The sequence below is a fragment of the Salarias fasciatus genome, chromosome 5 (genome assembly GCF_902148845.1).
Source record: "Salarias fasciatus chromosome 5, fSalaFa1.1, whole genome shotgun sequence".
Classification (NCBI taxonomy): Eukaryota; Metazoa; Chordata; class Actinopteri; order Blenniiformes; family Blenniidae; genus Salarias; species Salarias fasciatus.
Window position 1 is genome coordinate 34548369 of NC_043749.1, and position 22080 is coordinate 34570448.

At 49.3% G+C, this 22080-nt stretch overlaps 1 protein-coding gene across 1 annotated transcript; it reads right to left on the reverse strand.

Moving 5' to 3' along the window:
• Positions 1 to 11220: 11220 nt before the first annotated feature.
• On the reverse strand, positions 11221 to 13844 carry pdrg1 (p53 and DNA-damage regulated 1). The gene is made up of 5 exons (XM_030092190.1): positions 13745 to 13844; positions 12583 to 12658; positions 12393 to 12467; positions 12221 to 12301; positions 11221 to 11628 (listed from the first exon to the last, which is right to left on the reverse strand). The coding sequence occupies exons 1-5, from the start codon at positions 13826 to 13828 to the stop codon at positions 11546 to 11548; spliced, it is 399 nt and encodes a 132-aa protein (XP_029948050.1). The 5' UTR covers positions 13829 to 13844; the 3' UTR covers positions 11221 to 11545.
• Positions 13845 to 22080: the final 8236 nt, after the last annotated feature.

The following is a 22080-nucleotide window of genomic DNA, read 5'->3' on the forward strand; positions in this document are numbered from 1 at the left end:
CAGTCCCATGATGCTCGTCAGAAGTTTGTATTGACGAAATTACAGCGATCAAAGACATGTTTCTGTTTAAATAACGGTCCAAACACTGAATATTAATAACTTCCAGGCGCTCCTGTCTGTTGCCATCGATCGCTGCGCCAGAAGAGTTTCTTTGAATTCTATTTTCAGCTGCTGGTCCCGTTCTGATGTGACGCCCTCTTGAATGTTGCCGTCCCGGAGCGTCCGCTGGCATTACTGCAGTCTGGACTCCAACGGCTGCCAGTGGGTTTTAGAACCCGGGTTCCAGCTGTTCCAGTTCTACGATCTGAGGAGGCTGAGCAGAACGATTCAGTCTGCAGATAGCACTGCAGCTGTCAAACATCTGTCCAGAGGAGTCCAGAAAACACACACACACACACACACACACACACACACACACGCTGCTTGGCGTGGAAGCAGTTGAGGAGACACTGTCAGCAGTGAAGACACTTCTGAAAGAAAATCAGCTGTTATGAATCATCTCAGGATAAATTCAGAACAATAATAGTAAGTTTACCCTCCTGCCTGTATTTTGAACAAAGTGTCTCTTTTCTCCCATTCTCAGCAGCAGTATCATCAGTGAATGTAATGAAATATTAAAGTTAAATATTAAATGTAAATACTGATAATATGTGCTGCTGGGACAGAACAATAAAAACAACCATCTGACTGAGGCTTCATCCACAGAACCCTTCCGTCGCTACAGCTGCAGCCATGCTGGATTTCCCAGGATGACCTTCAGAAGCTTTTCTTTTCTTTTTTTTTAAATGAACAGAATCCTTTGCTCTTGGTGCGTCTCTGTCCACTCTGTCATTGATCAGTCATGTTTGAAGCAAACGATGGACGAACACTTTGTGAACTGACGTGTTTCAAGCTCAGCTCCGTCCTCAGGGATCTCAACTCACCCATCCATCAGTTTTAACCTGTAAAGGTCAGGAAACTGTGCAGAAGAAAGAAGTTACCGTACTCCTTAAAGAAGGACGGTGATCAGGCCTATTGATCAGAAAGGAACTGCTGTAACGCTCACTGTCTCAGAGTCTCAACAGCTGGATGAGTGTAAAGGAGGAAGAGTTATTAGACTCGCAGCTCATTGGATTGTTGTAAAAGACATATTCGAGGATTCTCCGCTGATTTCGTACAACATGGCCGATTTGCCATTTTTGGAGCGCTGCCATGCGCGGCTCCCTCCATGAGGACTGTGGGAGCGCGCACGTCAGCCATGTCAGTTTGTTCACATCCGCGCAGCTGGAGCATCGTCTTTCATAGGATTAAAACACATCTGTAATCATGTCGGACTCTTCTTCCAATCATACATCAGAATACGATCCATAAAGTAGCGTCTTACGTGTTTATGCAACAGAAACACATTTGACTGGGATAATCAGCAGGTTACCTGTCCAGCAGAAACTTCCCCTCGTCCTGATCAGTCCTAAATCCCTTTAGTGCTTTGAATGTCCGCCGCCTCGTAAAGGAATCTCCCAGTAAAACAGTTCTGCCTTCTTTTCTATGGCCTTTCTTCTATGTTCCTTTTTTGTGGCTGGCCATCTTCGGAGGTTTGCGTCGGAGGAGCAAGTCGCTTCTGCGATGGTCGCTCCCGCTGCAGGTCACTTCCTAAACAATGCTCTGCGCATGCGGCTCGAAACCAGAGCGGCACAGAGGCGGCGGCTCGACATGATATGTTATCTCGCAAACGCGTTCCCACATTGACTGGCATTACGACTGCCCGATCACGATTTGGAACCAGACAATTCTGACTGGTTGTAAGGATCCTCCAGTGTGTCTTTAAAGGTTCAAATATTAACATTTCTATGGAAAGCAGCGAGTCTTCTCAACATAAGATGAATGTATTGGTGTTGTCCTTTTGTTACTCTCGTATTTATTAAGTTATCTCAGTTAATTCATTCTTTATTTTTGGGTCGCAACAGACAGACAGACTATCCTTCCCTTCACCATCCAAATGTTGGATGGTTCAAACTCCATGTTTCTGGAACTGTTTACAATTAAATTACATGCTCCACTTAAGCTAAAAGGTTCGTGATGAAGAGGAACTGCTCAGAAAGCGCTTTCTTTAGCCATCCTGTGGTGTTTTTCTTGAGCCGTGCTTCAGGACGCAGGTCTCGGTGGGATCTGACCTCCTTTAATGGACGTGGCTCCGGGGCAGTTCTCCGTGTTGAGGGAATTAAAGGAAGGGAGCTGGAGCCGCTTGTTTCTCATGCCGGGTTTTAAAGGACACATCCTGACCGAAGCCAGAGCCGACCCTCCCCAGGAACTCATCAGTCTGGAGGAGGAGGAGCCGCCGGGTCACGTTCTGCGGCAGAACTGTCAGGAGTGTGTCGTTTCTCCAGGTGGGAGGCGGAGCTGCAGTTCAGAGCACAGCGCACGGCGGATGATGGCAGACGCCCAGCGAAATGCAAGAACGCTCAACAAGCCTTCCGTATTCCAGGAAATGATGAGAGACGTCACCAACTGGAGGGCTTCCTGGTTCTACCAGGTGGAGGAGGTCACGACCCCTGGGTGACCCTCATAAGTTCACCTGCAGGTCTGTCCCTAAACGTCACTTGAAGCGACCAGAGGAAACAGAGACAAACGATCCTCAGTGAACCAGCCCACGTTTCCACAGCAGGGAGCCTCTCCAGATGTGCTGCCGTGGCGAGTGATGGAGGCCAGAGGTGAGCGGCAGAGCGCCGCTGCTCTCTCACTTCATCCGGCCCGACCGGAGCAGCCTCATCTTTCAGAATTAGTCTGGAGATCAAAAAGTACGACATCTGGCAAAACCAAACTACAGATTAACAGCTGCGAGGCTCCAATGTGCCAGCAGCACAAATGGAAACGGACAAATTGTTGCTCACACATGGTCTGGAGTGGCGCAGCCAGAGTTTTCATGCTCAGATGTGATTCTGGTGAAAAGACCACAGCTTTATGGAGACGCTGTGAGTTTAATGTTGCTTTTACCTCCCAGGCCTGTGGGCGGACGAGAGTGATGAGCGCCGGTCAGTGTTTACTGACTGTCAGTCTGCAGCTCACTAAACACTGGACGTATATTTGTCTGGTTTAAAATCCAGAAGTGACGCCAAAGACCATGTGTGACATTTATGATATAGATCCTCTTAAATCCTGCTGCATGTGGATCAATGACAGTGAAAGAAGAAGGTTTTGGTTGGGTAACTGCAGTATTAGCATTAGCATTAGCAGCCCCACCAGCCTCACACTGTGGGCTTATTAACTCGTTGTGTGTTTAAATCATCTGATATTTGCTGGTCCGAGCTGCTCTACACCATTCGTCCTCCTCCGAGCGGACATGTCTTCATGTCCAGATGGATTTCGTGGCGATGCTGCTGGCATCAGTCAAACGCTTCATGTCCGCTCTGTCTCCTCCATCCCTGTGGTCCCAGATATTCTAACGCAGTCCCACTGGTACTCTGGTTACAGATTCCTCTATTTGTTCCAACATATTCATATATCTCTGAGAGATCCTTTTCCCATCAGTCAGACCAGACAATCGGGTCATTTCTGTGGTTGATTGAGTCCACCCTCATCAAAAAGCTGTTGTAGAACGTGCGCTCTCCTGCTGCCTGGCCTGATCCAGTGTCACTGGCCATGTGAAGCTGAGACGGGTCCTTCACGGCCTCAGTCAGACCTGCAGGCCTCCAGGTTTTCTTTACACTCCTCCCTGTGTTTCAGCACACCAGGAGGTGAAGGTCCACAATGCCTGGAGCATGAACCTCCTCCTCTCACAGGACCTGAGTCCTGGTCTTTTCAGCTCCGTCGGCCGGACGCTTCACCTCGTTCCAGTATGAACACATTCTCCACACACCAGCTGGTTTAACGAGGTCTGAGCTCAGATCCAACCTCAGAAGATCTGGTTCTGAATGGAGAGTTCTCCTTCTGCACTGCTGCAGCTCTTCACACACTCCTAAACTCTGAAGTCCTCTGCCCCGTTAGTTTGATTTTACATTTATGTTTCAGCTTCTCTTTCTTTTCCTTTGCCTTTTCTGTGTCGTCCATTCTTGGAGACGAGGAGGACTGAAGGAAGGCGATGAAGAACATGCAGCCTCTCATCTTCTTTTCATTTTGAGGCCTTATTGATGTTTTTGCACAATAGAAATATCTTTTGGAGTAAAGTTCTTCCTCTTCTTCTTTTGGCTGAAGCGTGCTGTGAGGTTTTGTCCATGTTCACGTCATGGAAACAGAAAGAGGGCTGTTTTAAATGAATGTCTGGTTGATCTCTGTCTCTCCAGGAGGACGGGCCCCGAGTCCTCTTTTTGCCATATGGTGACAGAAAGCTTCACTTCTGGAGAATTCTGCTGAATTCTTGGAAATCCTTCAGTTTTTCACAGTTGAGCATGTCTTCCACAGATCTGCGGCTCTCACAGGCTTCAGCCGATGTTCAGTTTCAGTTTCAGAGGTAAATCATGAACTCCATCCTCATCTCGTGTTACGTTTAGCTCCGACACTGAGAAGAGCCGAACAAAACCTTCCCTTTTCAGAGCAGGAAGCTCTGATCTTCAGTGAGGAAGAAGAAGAACCTGGACAGAAGACAATGAACACCAGACGACTCAAACAGGAAGCAGACTGAGGAGAGGAACATGCAGTTCAGCTCAGGATCCTGTTTGAAGTCACAGACAGAACAGATTCCACCGTTAATACCTCGGGACGGAGCGGGGAGGCTCCCTGTGCCCAGTATTAATGGATTAAAGAAGGTTTCCTCACGTTTCAGAGTTTTAGACCGTGACACTCCACAGTGACCCTCCCTGGAATGAAAACACACCGTCTTCTGTCAGTGAATTTGGAATAGTGTGATGTGGTTTTGAGTCGTAGTTTCTGTTTTCCTGCTGAGCTCTTGTTCGCCTCCTGCTTGGACCATATGGTGCAAACCTCTGTTTTCTCTTTTCCTGGAGTTAACTGAGCTCAAAGAGATCGTGAACCTCCTGTGATAGTTCTAGAAAAGTCTGCTAATTGAGTTTGAAGAGTGGAGCGTGGTGTCTGTCTGTGTGCTCATGGAGGAAAACTACTCTAATCCACCTTCCTGATGGATCACCTGCAGACGAGGCCTGAGCCTTCCCTCCTCTCTTCATAACTCGCCCTCAGTCCGGCGAAAAGAAGAAAATGCTTCATCCCTGATGGACATTCAGATGACGAGGGAGTACTTCCAGATGAAAACCAGTACAGTTGAAAAGGAACTGCAAGTCCTTCGTGAGGAAATCCAAACAAGAGAGATGCTCCACATGGAAGCTTCCAGAAGCATCACCTGTCTTCAAGAAAGTGTGCAGGGTGAAAGGAAAAGCAGGGTTGTGGCTGAGAAGAGCCTCGCAGAGGCAAAGGTGGACGCTGCCCAACTGGAGGAAAACCTGCAAGAAGCCCGTGAGGACATGCAGCTTCAGAGAAGTCGGTTTGAGGAGAAGTCCTTCTGGCTGAAAACAAGGAAATAACGTCAGTGCTGAATGAGACCGTCGACGAGGAGCGAGCCAGGCGGACTCAGGAAGGAGCTCTGCTCCTCCAGACTATAAACTGTCTGCAGGAGGGCCTGGAACAGCAGGCAGAAGCCAGAAAAAGGTCCATGGACGAGCTCCAGAACCAGCTGGCTGCTTCGGAGGAACAGATAGACGCTCCAAAACGGAAGAAGAAGTCCCCATGGAAAAGGATCACTCAGTGGTTCTGGAGAAAATGAGACATTTTGTTGATGTTATGTTGAGATTTGAACTGAGATATAAAAGTATGATTGCCGCACGGTGGCAGTGATTAGCGATTAGCGATTAGTGCTCCTGCCTCACAGCTAGAAGGTCCTGGATTGAGATGCCGGCCTCTGCCTGGGACCTTTCTGTGTGGGTTCCCTCCGGGTGCTCCGGCTTCCTCTGTCCAAAAACATGCACGTCAGGTTAATTGGTCGGTCTAAATAGTGAACTAAATCCAACAGGAAGTCCACCATCTCCATTTCAATGTAAAATTTGGCTGAAAATCACTCCTCACTTAATCGTTATCTCTGCCGAGACCGTTTGTCATAGAGCCGTCGGAGCGGGGCGACCTGATGGAGGACAGAAGTCGTTAAAAACTTTGTCAAAAGTCACTCGGTGTGGATGGTATGAGCCTCACACTTTGAAGACTGAAACCCCACCTACAAACAATGGACGATGTGTCCCGTAAAGCCCGCCACACACCACAGGACTTTTTCAATCTTCCCCGATTCAGACACCACACACTACAAGACAACAGAGGACAGATCGCACCGATCTTCCTCTCCTGATCTTCTAGTGTGTGTGTCGCTCTGGAGCAGAACAGAAGAGGGAAACATAGTTTCAGATCATTTTATTATAATTTACCCTCCACATTTAATAATAATTCAGCTTATTAGCTAATCTGTTTGTGTGTTGTTGTTGTTTTTTTTGTTTTTTTGTTTTTTACTTTTGAGTCCCGAGTGCAGCAGTAGAATAAAGTTATTCAAAAGTGACAAATAAAAGCTGCTTTTTTAAAGCACCAAATATCTTAAATCATTCTTTATGTCCACAGGTTTGATAGTTTACACCAGAATAAAAACACGTTGAGCTTTGATTAGGTAAAGTTTCATTATAGTCCGCTCTGTGTCTGAAGGCAGGAGTCAGCGGAAAGTTTTTTTTTCTTTTATTATTTTTTTTTCTTCCCCATTCTTCCGTGATGGTTAATAACGGAGATTAATTAAAACATTGGGATTATTGCAGGACTAGCGGAGAAGCAGATATTAGATCGGAGTTTGGGTCTGAATGGAGGAAACACAGTTCATCCAGGAGCGACAGGATTAACCATCACTTTCTGTACAGCTGAGTTTAGGAGCTCTGGCTTTTCTGTTCCACTGTCATATATAGTGAATATATTTCACAGACATACTGTATATTCATCCAGCTCTGACAGCTGAGAGGGGATTTTTTAAGCAGCAGCACCTTGGTGAGACGGAGCTGTTCACCCAATCAGGGAGCTTTATTTCGAGGGTGTGGACAGCTCTACTCAGAGCTGATCGGCGCCTCTCGGAGCTCCACACACTACAGGATTTGCGATCGGAAATATTAAACATGTTCATTATCTACGATCTCCCCTTCCGACGCCTCCCGAGAGGCTCCGACCGGAAAAAATCTCTCGGAACACACCGCACACTACACGAAGATCGGGCCCGAACTCATTGCATACTCCCAACAATCGGACCCTGTCGACTTCGATCGGGAGGAGAAGATCGGGGCAAAATTCGGCCCGATCACCCTGTAGTGTGTGGAGGCCTTAAGAATGTCGTAGAGAAAGAAGTCGGCAGTGCAGTAACGCATTGTCGCCACGCGATGGCGGTTACTGTTTGTGAGCAGCATTAGATGGAGGCCACTTCTGTGTCTGTCTCAGTTAACATGTTGCAGATTAGCAAAGCCCGTCAATGAGTGGCTCATTCATTATCAATCAATCAATCAATGTATTTTTGTATAGCCCAGTATCACGACAACAGCTGCCTCAGAGGGCTTCAAGATGTTACATTGGTTGGTAAAAATAAAAACAGTGAATAAGCATAATGTTAATATGTCAAATTCACAGTAACGAGACAAAACGAAGCAACCACCGCCTTAGACCCTCACATCCGGCAAGACAAAACTCCAGAAACCCAGTGGGAAAAGAAGAAATCTTGGGGAGAACCACAGTATGGAGGGATCCCTCTCCCAGGGACGGACAGCTTTGGCAACAGCTAGCATGAGACAATAGACAATTATGCTACATCTGCTTCTGATAGAATTTCAACTTAAAGGTGCTGTAGGCAGGATTCGGCATCTCCGCCATCTTGCTTAGGTTTACCTAAGCAAGATGGCGATTTGACCCATCTAAGATGGCGATTTGAAACCCAGCACAGCCAATCCTGTCCTGTTTTCTCTGACATCACGCCCTTACGCAAGTTAAGCCCCTCCCACAAGAACGTGCGACGAACGCCCCTCGACCAATCACGGTTAGAGCCTCAGGGGCTCTTCTGATTGGTCAAAGATACCTGGAGCTGTCGAGTTTCCTTTTCAGCTCAGAATAGAGACAGATGGAAACGCTGCGCCCTCGCAGTAGTGCAATTATGCTACACTCCTAAAGGATTATCAATGGATACTCTAACATTTAATCCAAAGAAAACACAGAAAAATTAGCATTGACTAGCAAAATCCTGCCTACAGCACCTATAAACTTCTGAAAGACTTGTTCGTTCTTACTCATCCTATGGTTTAAGAACTAACAGCATAACACTTTGATTATGTGTATTTTTGTATATGTATATTTTTACAATGGAAAATTGAACCCCATTGCTGCCAAAATGTGCTCTCTAGCGCCACCTACAAACACTAAAATGGTCCCCACGGCCCGCAGGATTGTCGTACAGACACTAAACCAACGCTCACACGTGCGTCTCGTAGAGATCTAAAATTCACGCACCAAGAACCCTGACCTAAACCCAACAGGAAGTCCTCAATTTCCTTTTCAAAGTAAAATTTGCTTCAAAATCACTCAATACGAAAACATAGTCTTGTCCGAAACCGTTTGTTGAAAAATTACAGCTTGATAATGACAGCATGTACTGCCTTTCCAAAATAAAAGCACAAAATTCCTTCAAAATAAAAGCCCTTTTGCAGAAATTAAGGTAAAATCGTGATGAAAATGGATGTTTACGGAGTAGCACGAGTCCAGGTGACACTTCGGTCTGCAAGGTATGAGGACGGCCTCAGTCGCCGGCCAGCGGGGGGCTCGGTCCCGCCCGACGCAGCTCCCAGCTTTAATTATTATTTTACTTTTATCTAATTGTTCCCATTGTAATTTTGTTTTCTTCACCAAAACTGTATTCCCATCCCCACAGAACAGCACTGACACACAGGCTGTTCCCCTGCTTCACCACCAGAGGGAGCATCCGCTAAAGTGAGCAGGTTCGACAGAAACCTCCTGTCTGGGTCAATAATGTGAAACACACCCAGACAGATGTGACAGGTGTGTTACTGTCTCACACAAACTGTTCACTAAAGCTCTTTTTAAAAGAAAAGTCCCACATGAGTAGGATCACTCCTTCAGGTGTTCAACAACGCCTCTCTCCTCCGGCGGCTGCTTCCGCTCTGACTGCGGGTTCGAATCCTTTGACTCATCCAGTCATCACTCAGGCCCGGCTTCAGGTCTGAGCGGCGGCACGCAACCGGGGGGAGGGGGGGGGGGGGGGGGGGGGGGGGGGGGGGGGGGGGGGGGCGTGTCGACTGGCTGACTCACCCCCACTCCACAGTGTCCACCCCCCCCCACACACACACACACACACACACACACACACACACACACACATACACTGCCTCAGGTCCTTCATGTCTCCTCGTGTTCAGAGCCGCTGGCCTCCTCCGGCTCTGACTCAGGAGTTGTGGTATGTCCCCGTGAACCGGACCAGGACCAGGACCAGGACCAGGACCAGGACCAGGACCAGGTCCAGGGCCAGGGCCAGGACCAGGACCAGGACCAGGACCAGGTCCAGGGCCAGGAGGGCTCCGTCACATGGCAGAACTCGCAGCGTCCAGCTGAAGCATCCTGCTCCACAGGAAGCTCGTCTTCAGGCTCTTCTGTCATTCAGTCGTTTCAGTCTCGTGTTTCTGGCAGAATGATTCCTTTTCACGTCTACTGGAATCACATGGAAACGGCGAACAGCTTTTAGCTCTGACATGAAGTCCACTGATCGCTGTTAGCATCAAGACGACCGTCTCAACTGCAGCGTGTGAAGAAAGAGTTTTAAATGATCTGTTGTGAAGCATGGAGATGAAACAGTTCAGTAAACAGTCTGAAGTGTTCCCACCACTGCACTTCATACACGTTTAATCAACTCAGTCTGGATCAATTCCAGGAAAACGCTTCAGCAGAAATGAGCAGCAGTGCTGGATTTACTGCACGACTGGAACGAACAGCTCAAAACTTTTAAAGTTGTTAAAAGTGTTAAGAATGGATTTAAAAATGTAAAAATATGTGAATAAAACAGCCGGCGTTACAGATAAACTGAATATGAACAGAGGTCAGAGGTCGTTCCCAGATTAACACAGCTGTTTTGTCCTCATGAAGATTCAACAAGTTTCAGCTGCAGAGTAAATTTTCTTGTGTGGAAAGTGGATAAAATGTCTGTTTCAGTCAAACTTCGGCTCAAAACGAACAAAAAAATGAAGTTGATCAGAGGAAACACTGAAATCAGATCCATGAATCTTTTCTGAGGCGATGTTAATGAAGCTGAGTCCGTTTAAATTACCGTAATATTCAAATGTATTTAAGCAGCTTGCAGGTGTGTGTTATACACTCCATCGCATCACAGTCACACGTTCTGTCATCATATCAGACGCTTTGCTGATCTGAACTCTTGGATGCAGTTTCTTCTGGTTTACCATTCATGAGCTCCTCGTGATGTGACTTCTGAACAGCTGACTGCCTGACAGCTCCATGGAACCGTGCGGTGTGCTGCCCCCTGCCGGCCAGCAGCCGATCTGCACCCTGCGGTTCACATCTGAAAACTGAACTCACTCCAACCCCAGCCCCCTGTTTCACTGATCAGTCATCTTATTTCACCTCCACATCAGTCACTGAGAGGCTGAACCAACAGGCGTCACGTCCGGAAACAGTGTGGGTCAGATTTATGGGCCATATTTCACCTTCGCTCTATGGTTTGGTTCAGTTTGTTTTCAGCAGATTTTACAAAATATCCAAGGGAGGGATTGAAGTTTGAAAAATCAAAGTGTGTGACTGGTTTAAAACCTTATTATTTGAAAGTTCTGTAAAGTGTTAAAGAGGTTTAACAACCAATAAACCAGCCAATGGATGAAAAGACAGTTTCTGTAATGAAGACACGTCGGTCTGAACGCCGTCCTGTCGGCCCGCAGGCCGAAGCTGGAATCTTCTCACATTCCTCAAATGTTTCAGTCGGGATGTTTTCACCCTGAAGCTTCGGCTCTCGTGCAAAAAGTATTTCATGAGCAACAAACAGTTTTTACTGATCAGCAGCTGCAGCGGGTCAGGCCAGGGTCTCGGGTCAGAGGTTACAGCGTTACCATGGAAACCCTGAGACGTACAGACGGGTGGATGGATGATCACCTCAGCCCAGAATGATTCACACTTCAGGAACATTTTACTTAAAGTTACTTTCCTTTTTCTTCACCAGCAAGTTTTTGTTTTAAACCAGGAACAACAGGATTCTTCCAAAAAGACGATTTCCAGGAAGCATCAGTGAAAAACAGCTTTTATTTACATCTGAACATAAAGTGTCCAAAACTATTCCTCCCTGACTGAAACCCGCTCGGTCTTTGAAACGCTCCTCTGGACCGGAACATCCTTCATTTGAACCTTCAACCCAGAGAGCAGTGAAGAAACACCGACATGAAAAAAGAGGAGTTTACAGCAAAACCATCTCCAGAGCTGCAACCTTTACTGTTCATTAAAACACGTTTTATCACCGCGTCCAGAGCAGCGGGGCTGCTTCAGAGGAGCCAGACCGCAGCGTGAGGAGCGGAGGGTGTTTCCAGGAGCTGCAGCGCCGAGGCGTCTGCAGTCAGACCTTCAGCAGGCTGTTGACGGCGCGGATCTCCTCCGACGACAGCGGAGACAGACTGTAGCCTCGCAGCTCCGGCTTGCCTGACAGCAGAAGATCGTTTAACACAAAACCCCATTAGTACGAGCACAGAGATTCATGTTTCACTAAAGCTTTACAAATTAAAACATTCACAGAAATTTAACAAATAAAGATAAAAAATTTTTTATCATTTTCACAAACTGTTTTGTTGATTTTCCTGATTTATTAACCCAGACTGGGAATAAAAGTCTCGGTTTTATGAAGGAGGAAGTCTGAAGGACTGAATTAAATGGCCAAACTTATCAGGATTCACATTTCTTCTCATCGCACATCAAGTTTAAAGTAACAAAAAGCTGTTTGGCGTCAATTCCACACGTCTAATGTCCTGATTTACAGACGATCACTAAATGGAGATATTACATCCTCCCTGCAGCCGCCGGTCTCCTCACTCTGTGCAGCCTTCATTTAAACACAGTCCTTCAGTTCATGCTTCAGATGATGGTTTTCTGCTTTTATTGTGTAAAACACTTTGAGCTGCATCGCTCTAGAATTAAACGTTTAGTTAAATGAATGACTGATGGTGTTGATTTCTGAGAAGCCCCTGCAGCAACAGCAGCTCCGGGTGTTTCTTCGCGGTGTTGTGCTTTAGCGTACCCTGCAGCTCATTGAGACGGTTGACTTTAGCCTTCAGCTCCTTGTGCAGGTCGTTGATCTCTCGGTCCAGCTGCTCGTGGTCTACACAGGACACAGACCAGCACAGTTCACTCAAGCTTCAGGAGCCGCAGAAATACTGGACATTTAGAATATACGAGCTGGAAATGTTCACCTCTCTGAATCATCTCTCTCGCCTTGGATTTGGGGAATTTGATGAACATGTTTCCAAAGCAGACCTTCACTTTCTCTGCAAATATCAGCACAGGTTCTTTTTAATACGGCAGCTTTTCAAACATACAGCAATGCATCCAGTATGACGCGGAGGCTCCTGTATGGAGCGCTGCTCCGGTAAAGCCGCTCACCTGTGTCTGCCAGCTCCCGTCGGAGCGCGCTCAGAGCCTCCCTGTTCCTGTTCCTCTTGGAGTCCAGATCCACGATCTGCAACAGCAGCACAGCGTCAGCGAACATGATCAGGTCTGAGGGTGACACGCCAGCAAACGACAAAATGCTCTTCAGCAGATATGAGCAGCTGAATGAGTTCCTTTACTGGAAAAACTGGATCCTGATCAGACGGAGTCCTGCTGCCCGTCAGTGAACGCCACAAAATACAAACAACAGAACGGAACAGGGAAAAAAAACAATAAAACCTTGGGACTAATGGTATTTTCAGTCATTATTCCAACCAGCTGAAGCCAGAGGAGCGAGAGAACGCAACTGGGGTGAGGGGAGGGGGCGTCCCATCATGTCAAAATGAGTCAAAACATCACAGTGAATGCTCCTGGTGGAAACTCCAGACGCAGAATTAAACCGAGAAGACACAGCTGAGGTAATGAGACAGTGATGATGAAAAACTAATATTTCACATTAATATTGTATTAATTGGCTGTGAAGTCAAGAACTGGTTTGTTACATGTGTATGAACATCACTGTTCATAAAAAGGCTGAGAAGGATGATTCTGATGGTGAAACATAAATGTAGTTCCTTTAGCAGAGTTTGACTAAATAATATTGCAGCTCTTTCGGGCATGAATGACTGAAAATGTTCCTGCAGCAGCCTGTAACAGACAGAGCTCCACTGAATCAATAAACCTGCTGATTAGTGAGGAGGCAGCATTAAAGCAAGAAGGAACAGTCAGATCAGCTGTTGCAGAAGCGTGGTTAGACACCGATTTAGGTTATATTAAATAATAAAAAAAAACAATAATTCTCCATTACTCTTGCCCTCTGGGTCTGAAGCTGGTTGTCCAGATCAGCCACAACATTACAACCAGTGATCACCTCTAACCTGATTAGAAGCGGGATAATGAACATTTTGTCATTTTGACCTGTTAAAAGCAGAAAAAAATGGAAATTTGTGGTAGCTCGATGCAAAGGTGTAGCACACATAGGCGCTGTTCAGGTACCGGTGACTTGTCTTCTCTCCAGAGGAGTTTATTGGGTAAACCTCTGATCTCGAGGTGTTCATAGAGAAATGATTCAGGTTAATAAGCGTCTCGCGGCTCTGCAGGCTGAAGGTCCCTCTACCTGCTGCTTGGTGGTCAGAACGTCCTCCGCTGCTGCCTCCACCTCCGCCAGATACTCCAGGACGCGCTCAGACGCGTCCGCCATGTCTGCTGTGCCGCCACCAAAATACGTCCGACGTGAAACATCAACCGAAGAAAAGGTCCGGTTTCAAACAACGGACCGGAAGTAGGAATGACGGCGAGAGACAAGAAAGAAACTACTTTTAATTCACTTCAAATAAATTAAACTGGGCTTTAAAGTTTCCGGAATACCTTGCAGTGTGATTTGGTTGGGTCAACCAAAAGATTACCAAATACGTGGAAAAAAAATTCTGTTTGGCCCATTCAGCATTTTTACCATAAAGTCAAAGCATTTTATAGCATTTAGTGTACATTAGAGGTTTTCAGTGGAGAATCCAGAAACTGTGAGGGACGACTTTGGTTTCTAACTCAAAGTTAATCTAACAATTTTGAATAAATAAGTACACCATTAAATAAATTTGTCATTACTCAAAAATAACAAATTTTTCATGTAAAAAAACTGACTGGAATTGAGTTAAAGCGGAATAAATGCTTACATGATGGAATAATTATTCAATACTGCTTTAAAATGAGAAAAAAGAGAAACTTTATTCAGAATTAAGTGTAACTTGGAATAACCCTGTCATTGGGAATTTGGTTTTTACATGGGCATTTTAAATGAAATAAGTTTGAATCAGAATTAAGGAGGAATTAAAATGGGCCTGAGCTCCTGCTGAGCTCTGCTGGTCTGTTGTTCACAGTGAAGCACAGATCAGCTGTACAAACTGACAAAATCTACTTAAGAGCTTTACAGTCTAACGCTGGAGGATTTGGTGTTACAAGACATTTGATCTCATTTGTTCTATCAGCAGTCAGTGTGATCATTCTTCAATTAAAACTACTGATCTGTTTATGTGTCTATAGAAACAATTTGTCATGAAGGAACTGTTCAACATTGTGAGTGTGCTGGATTGTTTGATTTCAGCTTTATTTTATTTAATTACGGTGTTGACTTGTGTTTGAGGTGAAGGAAAACAGATGTGCACATGATGTGACTTTGACTTTGACACAAATATCACAAAGTGTGTGTTTCTCAAACAGACAAACAGAATAATGGGAAGAATTTATTTCTTGATTTAAACTAGAAAAGCACTCGGAGAGCGCAGACATCCACCAAACAATCCCCCCTCAATCCAGATCCCAAAACCGAATCACTTGTTCCTCGTCCCATTTCAGATGTTTCCCGAAAACTTCAACATAATCCGTCCATAACTGTTGGAGTTATGTTAAGACACTTCTTCCTACTCCTTTTCATGCATGTCATACACACTGGCACATATGGTGATGAATCACTACTTTATATTGTTTATAAGATAAATTTTCTCTTATTCTTTCTTTTATTTGACTGTTTCACTTTGGTTTTGTTTTTTACATGTAGGCCTACATAATAAAGTGTGACACTAACAAACAGACCTACCAAAACATGACCTCCACAGTAATAATGACAGCTGTACATACAGAAGAGTTTGATCTCCTTCAATTTATTGTTTAAAAGATCCATTTGCTGTAACTGCTGCTTTCACATCAGCAGTTTATCTGGAAAGTTGAAAAATGTTTCATACAAATATACATTAATATACTGTTCTAAAAAAGGCTTTCTGTGTTCAAACAATAAGTAATCATGAAATGAAACTGTAGCATTATGGGCCTCTTCTGTCGGTCAGTAATGGAAACGTTTGCTGGAGCTTTTCACTGCGTTAAACTGAACATCGTCCTCATCATGTGAACTGTGAATGACTCAGACAAATAAAACAACAAATAAAACTTCTGGAGAAGATTCTCTCTGATAAAAACTTGAATTTCCATTGATAAAGTATCTATTTATCTATAAATGAGATGAATTCATGGGTAACTTGGCTCCCTGTGTTGAAACAGAACATTCATAAAGTGTGGAACGGGATGGCGGCCGTCAGGGCTGCTGTCATGTGATGAAGTCCACCTGTCTGGTCCTGCCGGGTCTCAGTGTGGGGGGGTGTTTAGACGTGGGCAGATTGTCTTTTATCGCCGCCACGGCGTCGGGTTTCACCTCCTGCTCAGTGACCTCTCCTGCTGCCCTCCTGACCTCTGAGCCGCTGCGTCTCTTCTCCCAGCCGTTCTGCTTCCTGTCCGGCGCGCCCGCTCTCCGCTGGGACCCGCTCCTCCTCCGGAGCCCCCCCGTGTCGCCGTGGTCCCCGGGCCCCCCCGCGGCGGCGGCCGGGACAGGGTTGCGCATGTTTCCCGACGCCTGCATCCTCCTCAGGTGGCTGTTGGCTGTGAGGGGGCTGCCGCCCCGGGGGGGGTCCGGGGGCAGCGCCCGGCTCTCGCTGTAGCTCCTCCTGGGCGGCGACACGGCGGCGCCGCTCGCCCCCAGCATGGGGCTGAGCCGGGCGTGGCGGGCGCGGGCGGAGCGGCAGCAGGCGGCGCCGCAGACGGACAGCGGCGCCGGCTGTCCGGCCAGGCAGGACAGCACGGAGAACGGGAAGCCGCGCTGGCACTGCAGGATGCAGCGGGGGGAGCTGAGGCGGGAGGAGGCGGAGTCAGCAGGGCGGGGGCCGCCGGACCAGCCCTCCACCGCCGCCGCCGCCCCGCCGCTCTCCTCCTGCACCGTCTGGATCTGCTGCCACTCCAGCTGCAGAAGCCTCTCCAGGTAGCGCTCCAGGAGGCCGGCGGCTCCGGGCCGGGCCCGGGGCCGGGCGGCCCCCCCGGACCGCCCCCGCCCCTCCACATTGTAGAATAGCGCCAGGTGGCTCAGACTCCACGAGTTGAAAGGCGGAGGGAGGAAGTCTGGGAAGTGGAACCCTGCGCCGGGCGGGCCTCGGGTCCTAAGGCCGGCGGACCAGTCCGGGTCCGGGACGGGGTCCGGGCGCAGGCTGAGCTGAGGGGGGGCTCGGCCCGGGGGGGGCGGAGCCGCCCTCTCGCTGTCGGACAGGTCGGTGGCGCTGTCGTCGTCGCCGTGGCCGCTGGGCTCTCCGCTGGCCGGCGGCGGCTCGGAGCGGTGGCAGGGGAACGCCGCCGTGTGTCTGCTGCCTTTAGAACCTGCAGAACACAGCGGAGCGATCCACATCACAGCTTCACACCTTCTGAATGAATTTACCTGAAGGTGAATCATTTATGGAGGAGAGATGCGACAGGGCTGATTTACTGTGTGACGGAATCATTTAGCGTGTGGTGATCACGAGGGCAGAATTCACCACACAGACTGAGCGGCGGGGTTTTGAGGGTACATATATAGTGTCGCACCGAATGTTCCGGCAGCTGTTGGATTGTGTGTGAAATAAAGAGTTCATGTTTGAACAGATCACTCCGCCTCCGAGGCCCTGTCTCCAGCACCACACTGGTGACCCCGACGCGCGTCGCCTCGCTGAAGTTTCCGACGCCAAGGCATGGTTCACCCACGCGGAGACACACTTTGCGTGCCGCGGTGTGCTCGACGACACACGGAAGTATTACCACGTGGTCGCCTCCCTGAGCAGCGCTACATCGGCCAGGCTGGTGGGTTTCGTCTCCGACCCCGCTGTGCACAGCAAATACACCGAGCTCAAAGCCCACCTCCTAAAGAGTTTCGAGCTGTCCGAGAAGTAGAGGGCACGCCGGCTGCTGGACCTACAGGGCCTCGGCGACCGAAAGCCATCGCAGCTCATGGACGAGATGCTAAATCAGCTAGTGGAGGAGTGTCCAGACTTCCTCTTCATGGAGCTTTTTCTCCGCCAATTACCACCCGCCATGCAGACCGCGATGGCCAACACCACGATCGCCAACCCCCGCCTGCTCGCCGCGGAGGCAGACCACTTTTTCCTCGCACACGGCCCCTCCCACGACGTGCTGGCCACAGCGTTCAGTCTCGCCGGCCCTGCGAGGACGACACAGTCCCGGACGGACGGCACGCAGCCACGGCCGCAGGAGAAAGATGGACAGCGCTACTATGTGAATTACTTGCGTTATGGTTGGCGGTGCGTCATTTCAGGTTTTCACTGGAGGGCTGCGAATTTACTGCATTCGTGGATCACAAGCTGCTTACGTTCGCGATGGCTAAAGTGTCTGAGCCATGGGCAGCGCATCAACAGCAACAGCTCGCGTACATTTCGGAGGTTATGACGGACGTCCGACATTTCGCTGGTAAATCTGATGTGGTTGTGGACTGCCTTTCCAGAGCCCGGGTCGTGACGGTCCAGCTGGCACTCGACTACGCCCAAATGGCAGAACAAAAAAAAACAAAAAAAAAACCCCTCCACTACATCATCAAAATCAGTCTCTTGAGGGCGCTCTAACCACACGGCCATACTGACTGCGCACCTCAACAGCAGCAGGTGCGGAACCCGCCGGTGGGGCAACCGGGGCAGGAGCCCCCATGACGGCAGTCAGCTTGGGGGGATGCCCCCGTCTCGGGGGCAGCGCCACCTCCACCGGCTCCTCCGGCAGAACATGTGCAGGCTTCAGACGATCCACCAAAACCTGGACTGGCGTACCACCCAACGGACCGTCATACGGAGGCTGCAGCGGAGCCCGGTGGGCGTCATGGCGAACAAACACATATTTAGCAGCCATCAAAGTCCTCGGGACATAGGAGCGGGGAAGGCAGTGGTGAGCAGGGAGCGGGCCAAAACCCCGACCGGCATCCATGAAACCGGGCTGCCCGGCAACCCCGAACCAGGGCCCCGAAGGATCCAGGAGGAATTCTCCGGGGACCTGCAAGGGTTGACCCAGAACCAGCACTGCAGAGGATGCCCGCAGATCCTCCTTACGCCCGCTCCGCGTCCGATAGTTGAAACAAACGAAGGAGCTGCGCTTTCAGGGCAGCGTACTTGCCCTGGGCCGGCGGATCCCGCAGGAAGCCCATCACACGACGGGTGGTGGACGAATCCAGAGCCGCCACCACATAGTAGTATCGCGTCTCGTGAGCCGCGATGCCTCTCAGCTGGAACTGGGCCTCGATGTGTTGAAACCACGGCTCTGGATCGTGCTGCCAAAATTCCGGCAGCTTGATCGTGGCAGCATGCACAGCGGGAGCAGTCTGCGCTCCCGCACCGTCACCTGACTCCACAGACATGCTGCTGAAACGTTCAGGGTCACCAATGTGGAGGTTGCGGAAGGAGGAGATGGACGCTGGACTCAGATTGAGCGAGATTTATTCTTGGCATCAACCGTGACATCTGTCAACCAGGAAGCTCCCCTTGACAGAACACTTCCGCCTATTTATCTCCACCAACAGTGCAACACACACCCCTACGTCACCAACCCCGCCCCTTCTAATGTGAGGTAACTCCCTCCCCACAGACACCACAACGCGCTAAAATACACCGTCACACAAAGGCTCTGCTGGAAACTTTTCCCGTTCCGGAACGGCGCTTCGATCACGTTCACGTTGATTTGGTGGGTCCGCTTCCGCCTTGGCATGGGTTCTCCTCCGTTCTGATCATGGTGGACAGGACCACTCGGTGGCCCGAGGCAGTGCCCCTCCTTTCTACGTCGACTGCCGATGTTGTCTGCTCGTTCATAAGCTCATGGGTGTCCCGTTTTGGCACCCCCGCCGACCTGTCTTCCGACCGTGGCGCTCAATTCATGTCGGAACTGTGGCGGAGGGTCTGGGCGTTAGTCTTTTAAGCTTCACCGCACCGCCGCCTACCACCCACAAGCCAACGGCCTTTGTGAGAGGTTCCACCGGTCCATGAAGGCCGCCCTGACTGGCAGCAACTGGGTGGACAAACTCCCTTGGGTCTTGTTGGGACTCAGGACTGCGCCTAAGGAGGACCTCCAGTCTCCAGCGGCAGAGCTAGTGTACGGACAGACGTTGAGAGTCCCTGGGGACTTCCTCCCTCGCCCCACAGCCCCTTGGTCGCACCACGAGCAGCGCGCCTCCTTCTGTGCAGGAGCCAATGCCTTCGCTCCTGTCCCCACCAGTCAGCACGACAACCCCCCGCCTTCCCCCTCGACCCCCTCGCCCACGCGCTGAGTTTCCAGGAGTCGCCTGGGGCGTCTCATTGTCCCCCCTCGCCGACTGGACTTCGTCTATGGGTGAATTCTGGGGGGGGCTGGTGTGGTGATCACGTGGGCAGAAATCACCACACAGACTGAGCGGCGGGGTTTTGAGGGTACATATATAGTGCCGCACCGAATGTTCCAGCGGCTGTTCGATTGTGTGTGGAATAAAGAGTTCATGTTTGAACAGATCACTTCACCTCCGACTCCCTGTCTCCGGCACCACAAGAGAATATTTCCCCAAACGCCCCATCTTTTCACACGATGAACACTTTAACTGTCATGTTGTTTCGGCCCCGTGGATCTGGAGAGATCACGGACAGCGTTTGATTCCCACCTGTGTGTTTGTGCTCTCTGTGGCTGTGGCGCCTCGGCAGCAGGCCGTCTGCGGCGGGCGGAGGACGGCACTTCCTCTCAGACGCCGATCCCTGAGAGCTGCACAAACACAGACGGGTTCTGAGAGACGGGTCGGCTTCACACGGCGGCACCGGAGCTGGGCTCACCTGAGGGGAGGAGCAGGTCGCTGCTGAGAGGAGGAGCGACACCTGGGCTTCCTCCTCTGCTTCTGGGAGTCCAGACACACACACACAGAAAGGTATCTTATCAACAGGAAGCAGGGTGACTGGAGGAGTCGAGGCCTCATCTGCAGTCCCAGCAGCTCGGCTGTCTGGCTGGATGTTTAAAAGTTCAAATCATTCATTTTAAATGTTGAGAAGTTGAGATGGAGGTGATGAGATGGGAATTCTCACTGAGAGTTTGGGAGTTTCATCTTTGGAGCTGAAGGAATCTTGGAGAGATGACTGAATTCATGAGGAAAGAGGAGTTTTGCTTCACTGAGTGTTTGAAGAGATTAGTGGGACTGAGAAGGACAAGCTCAGGTCTTAATCTGTAGTTAGGTTCTCCATGAAAACTACTTTAACTATTCCAAAAAGACATTTTATCAAAACTTTGCAGCATAAATTCCTGTATTGACGATTCTTCACCTCTTAAATGGATGAACTGAAATCACATTTCTACTTTACATGTTCATATGTGAGTGTAGAGTCAAAGTACAACAACAGGCTCTGGATCTGGACCAGACCAGCAGGTCCAGCAGGACAGCAGCTTCACAAACCAGTGAGTTCACTCAGTTTAAGACGATGCTTCTTCTCAAAGAGCAGAGAAATGTCCTTTTTTCTTTCTAACCGAGAAGAAATCATGGTTAAGAAAAAAACTCTTAAACTGCACATCTTTACTACTGAAACTAGAAATGCCAACAAAATATTCAACAATTCAAAGCCCGTACAGGAAATCCAGCCAGTGTCCCGGAGACCAGGGACCAGAGGCTGTAGGGGACAGTGTCTCCGGACACTCACCCTGTCCTGCGGGTCCTCCGGGCTGCAGACCGGGTGCGGGTCCAGGGGAGCCCTCCTCTGGGACTGCCGCCGGCCCATCCCCTGGCTGGAGGACACCGGGATGGAGACGCGGCTGGAACAATGCGGAGCAGCGGAGGGCCGATATGGCGCCGCGCGCATAAACAGGCGCGTCTGCGCGCAAAAACACGCACCGAGGAGCGCGAGGAGGAGGCGCGCCTCACCTCAGCGGCCGGCCGTCCGGGTCCCGCTTCCCGTCCCTGAAGCACCGGGACGCTCCCCGGTCCGGCACGATGCTGCCCATCCGCCGCAGCCAGCACCGATCAGGGGGGGGCCCGAAAAAAACACCCCGGAAAATCTAAATATATCATTCAAAACACCCCCATCCCCCTACGCGCCTGGGTGAGGAACGGGTGAGGGAAATAAGCGGAGCGCGCGTGCATTCACATGAAGAAAATGATCAATAAATCATAAAAATCCTGCTGTTTTCCTGAATTAATGAGATAATTCTCTCATGATTACGAGAAACGGTTTGGTGAGAAAAAAAACATCAAGAAAACATCAGAGTTTTCTTTATTGATTTTTTTTCTCTGAATTACAAGATAATCATGTCGTTTATTCAGAAAAACAGCCGTTTATTCCTCCGTGGGAACGCGCCGCCGACAACCAGAATTCCTGTTTTCTGCACCGTTTCCATGTAGACACCAGGGGGAGCCATCCTGCAGAACAGCTCCAGTAGAAATAAAGTCCAGCTGAGAGCTTTACCTGCTATAATGAGCTCATTATTATTGGACATGCAACAAATAAGGTCCTGAATCTCAGAACGTTTGGTGAAGAAAAGACCAAAGCAGACCGAGGCTCCAGCCTCCAGCCTGATAGTCCACTCAGTCAGCCTCACAGCGTTTACTTCACTTCTTCACTCGCGACTTTTTACTTCCATGTGTCAGATCTTAGTCTGACTCTACAGTAA

Coding starts and splice junctions, on each gene's coding strand:
- pdrg1 (XM_030092190.1), bottom strand. CDS start 13,828: ATGGCGGACGCGTCTGAGCGCGTCCTGGAGTATCTGGCGGAGGTGGAG. Junction 12,659..13,744: donor TTCTGACCACCAAGCAGCAG/GTAGAGGGACCT, acceptor CTGCTGTTGCAG/ATCGTGGATCTGGACTCCAA. Junction 11,629..12,220: donor CCGTCTCAATGAGCTGCAGG/GTACGCTAAAGC, acceptor TTCTGCTGTCAG/GCAAGCCGGAGCTGCGAGGC.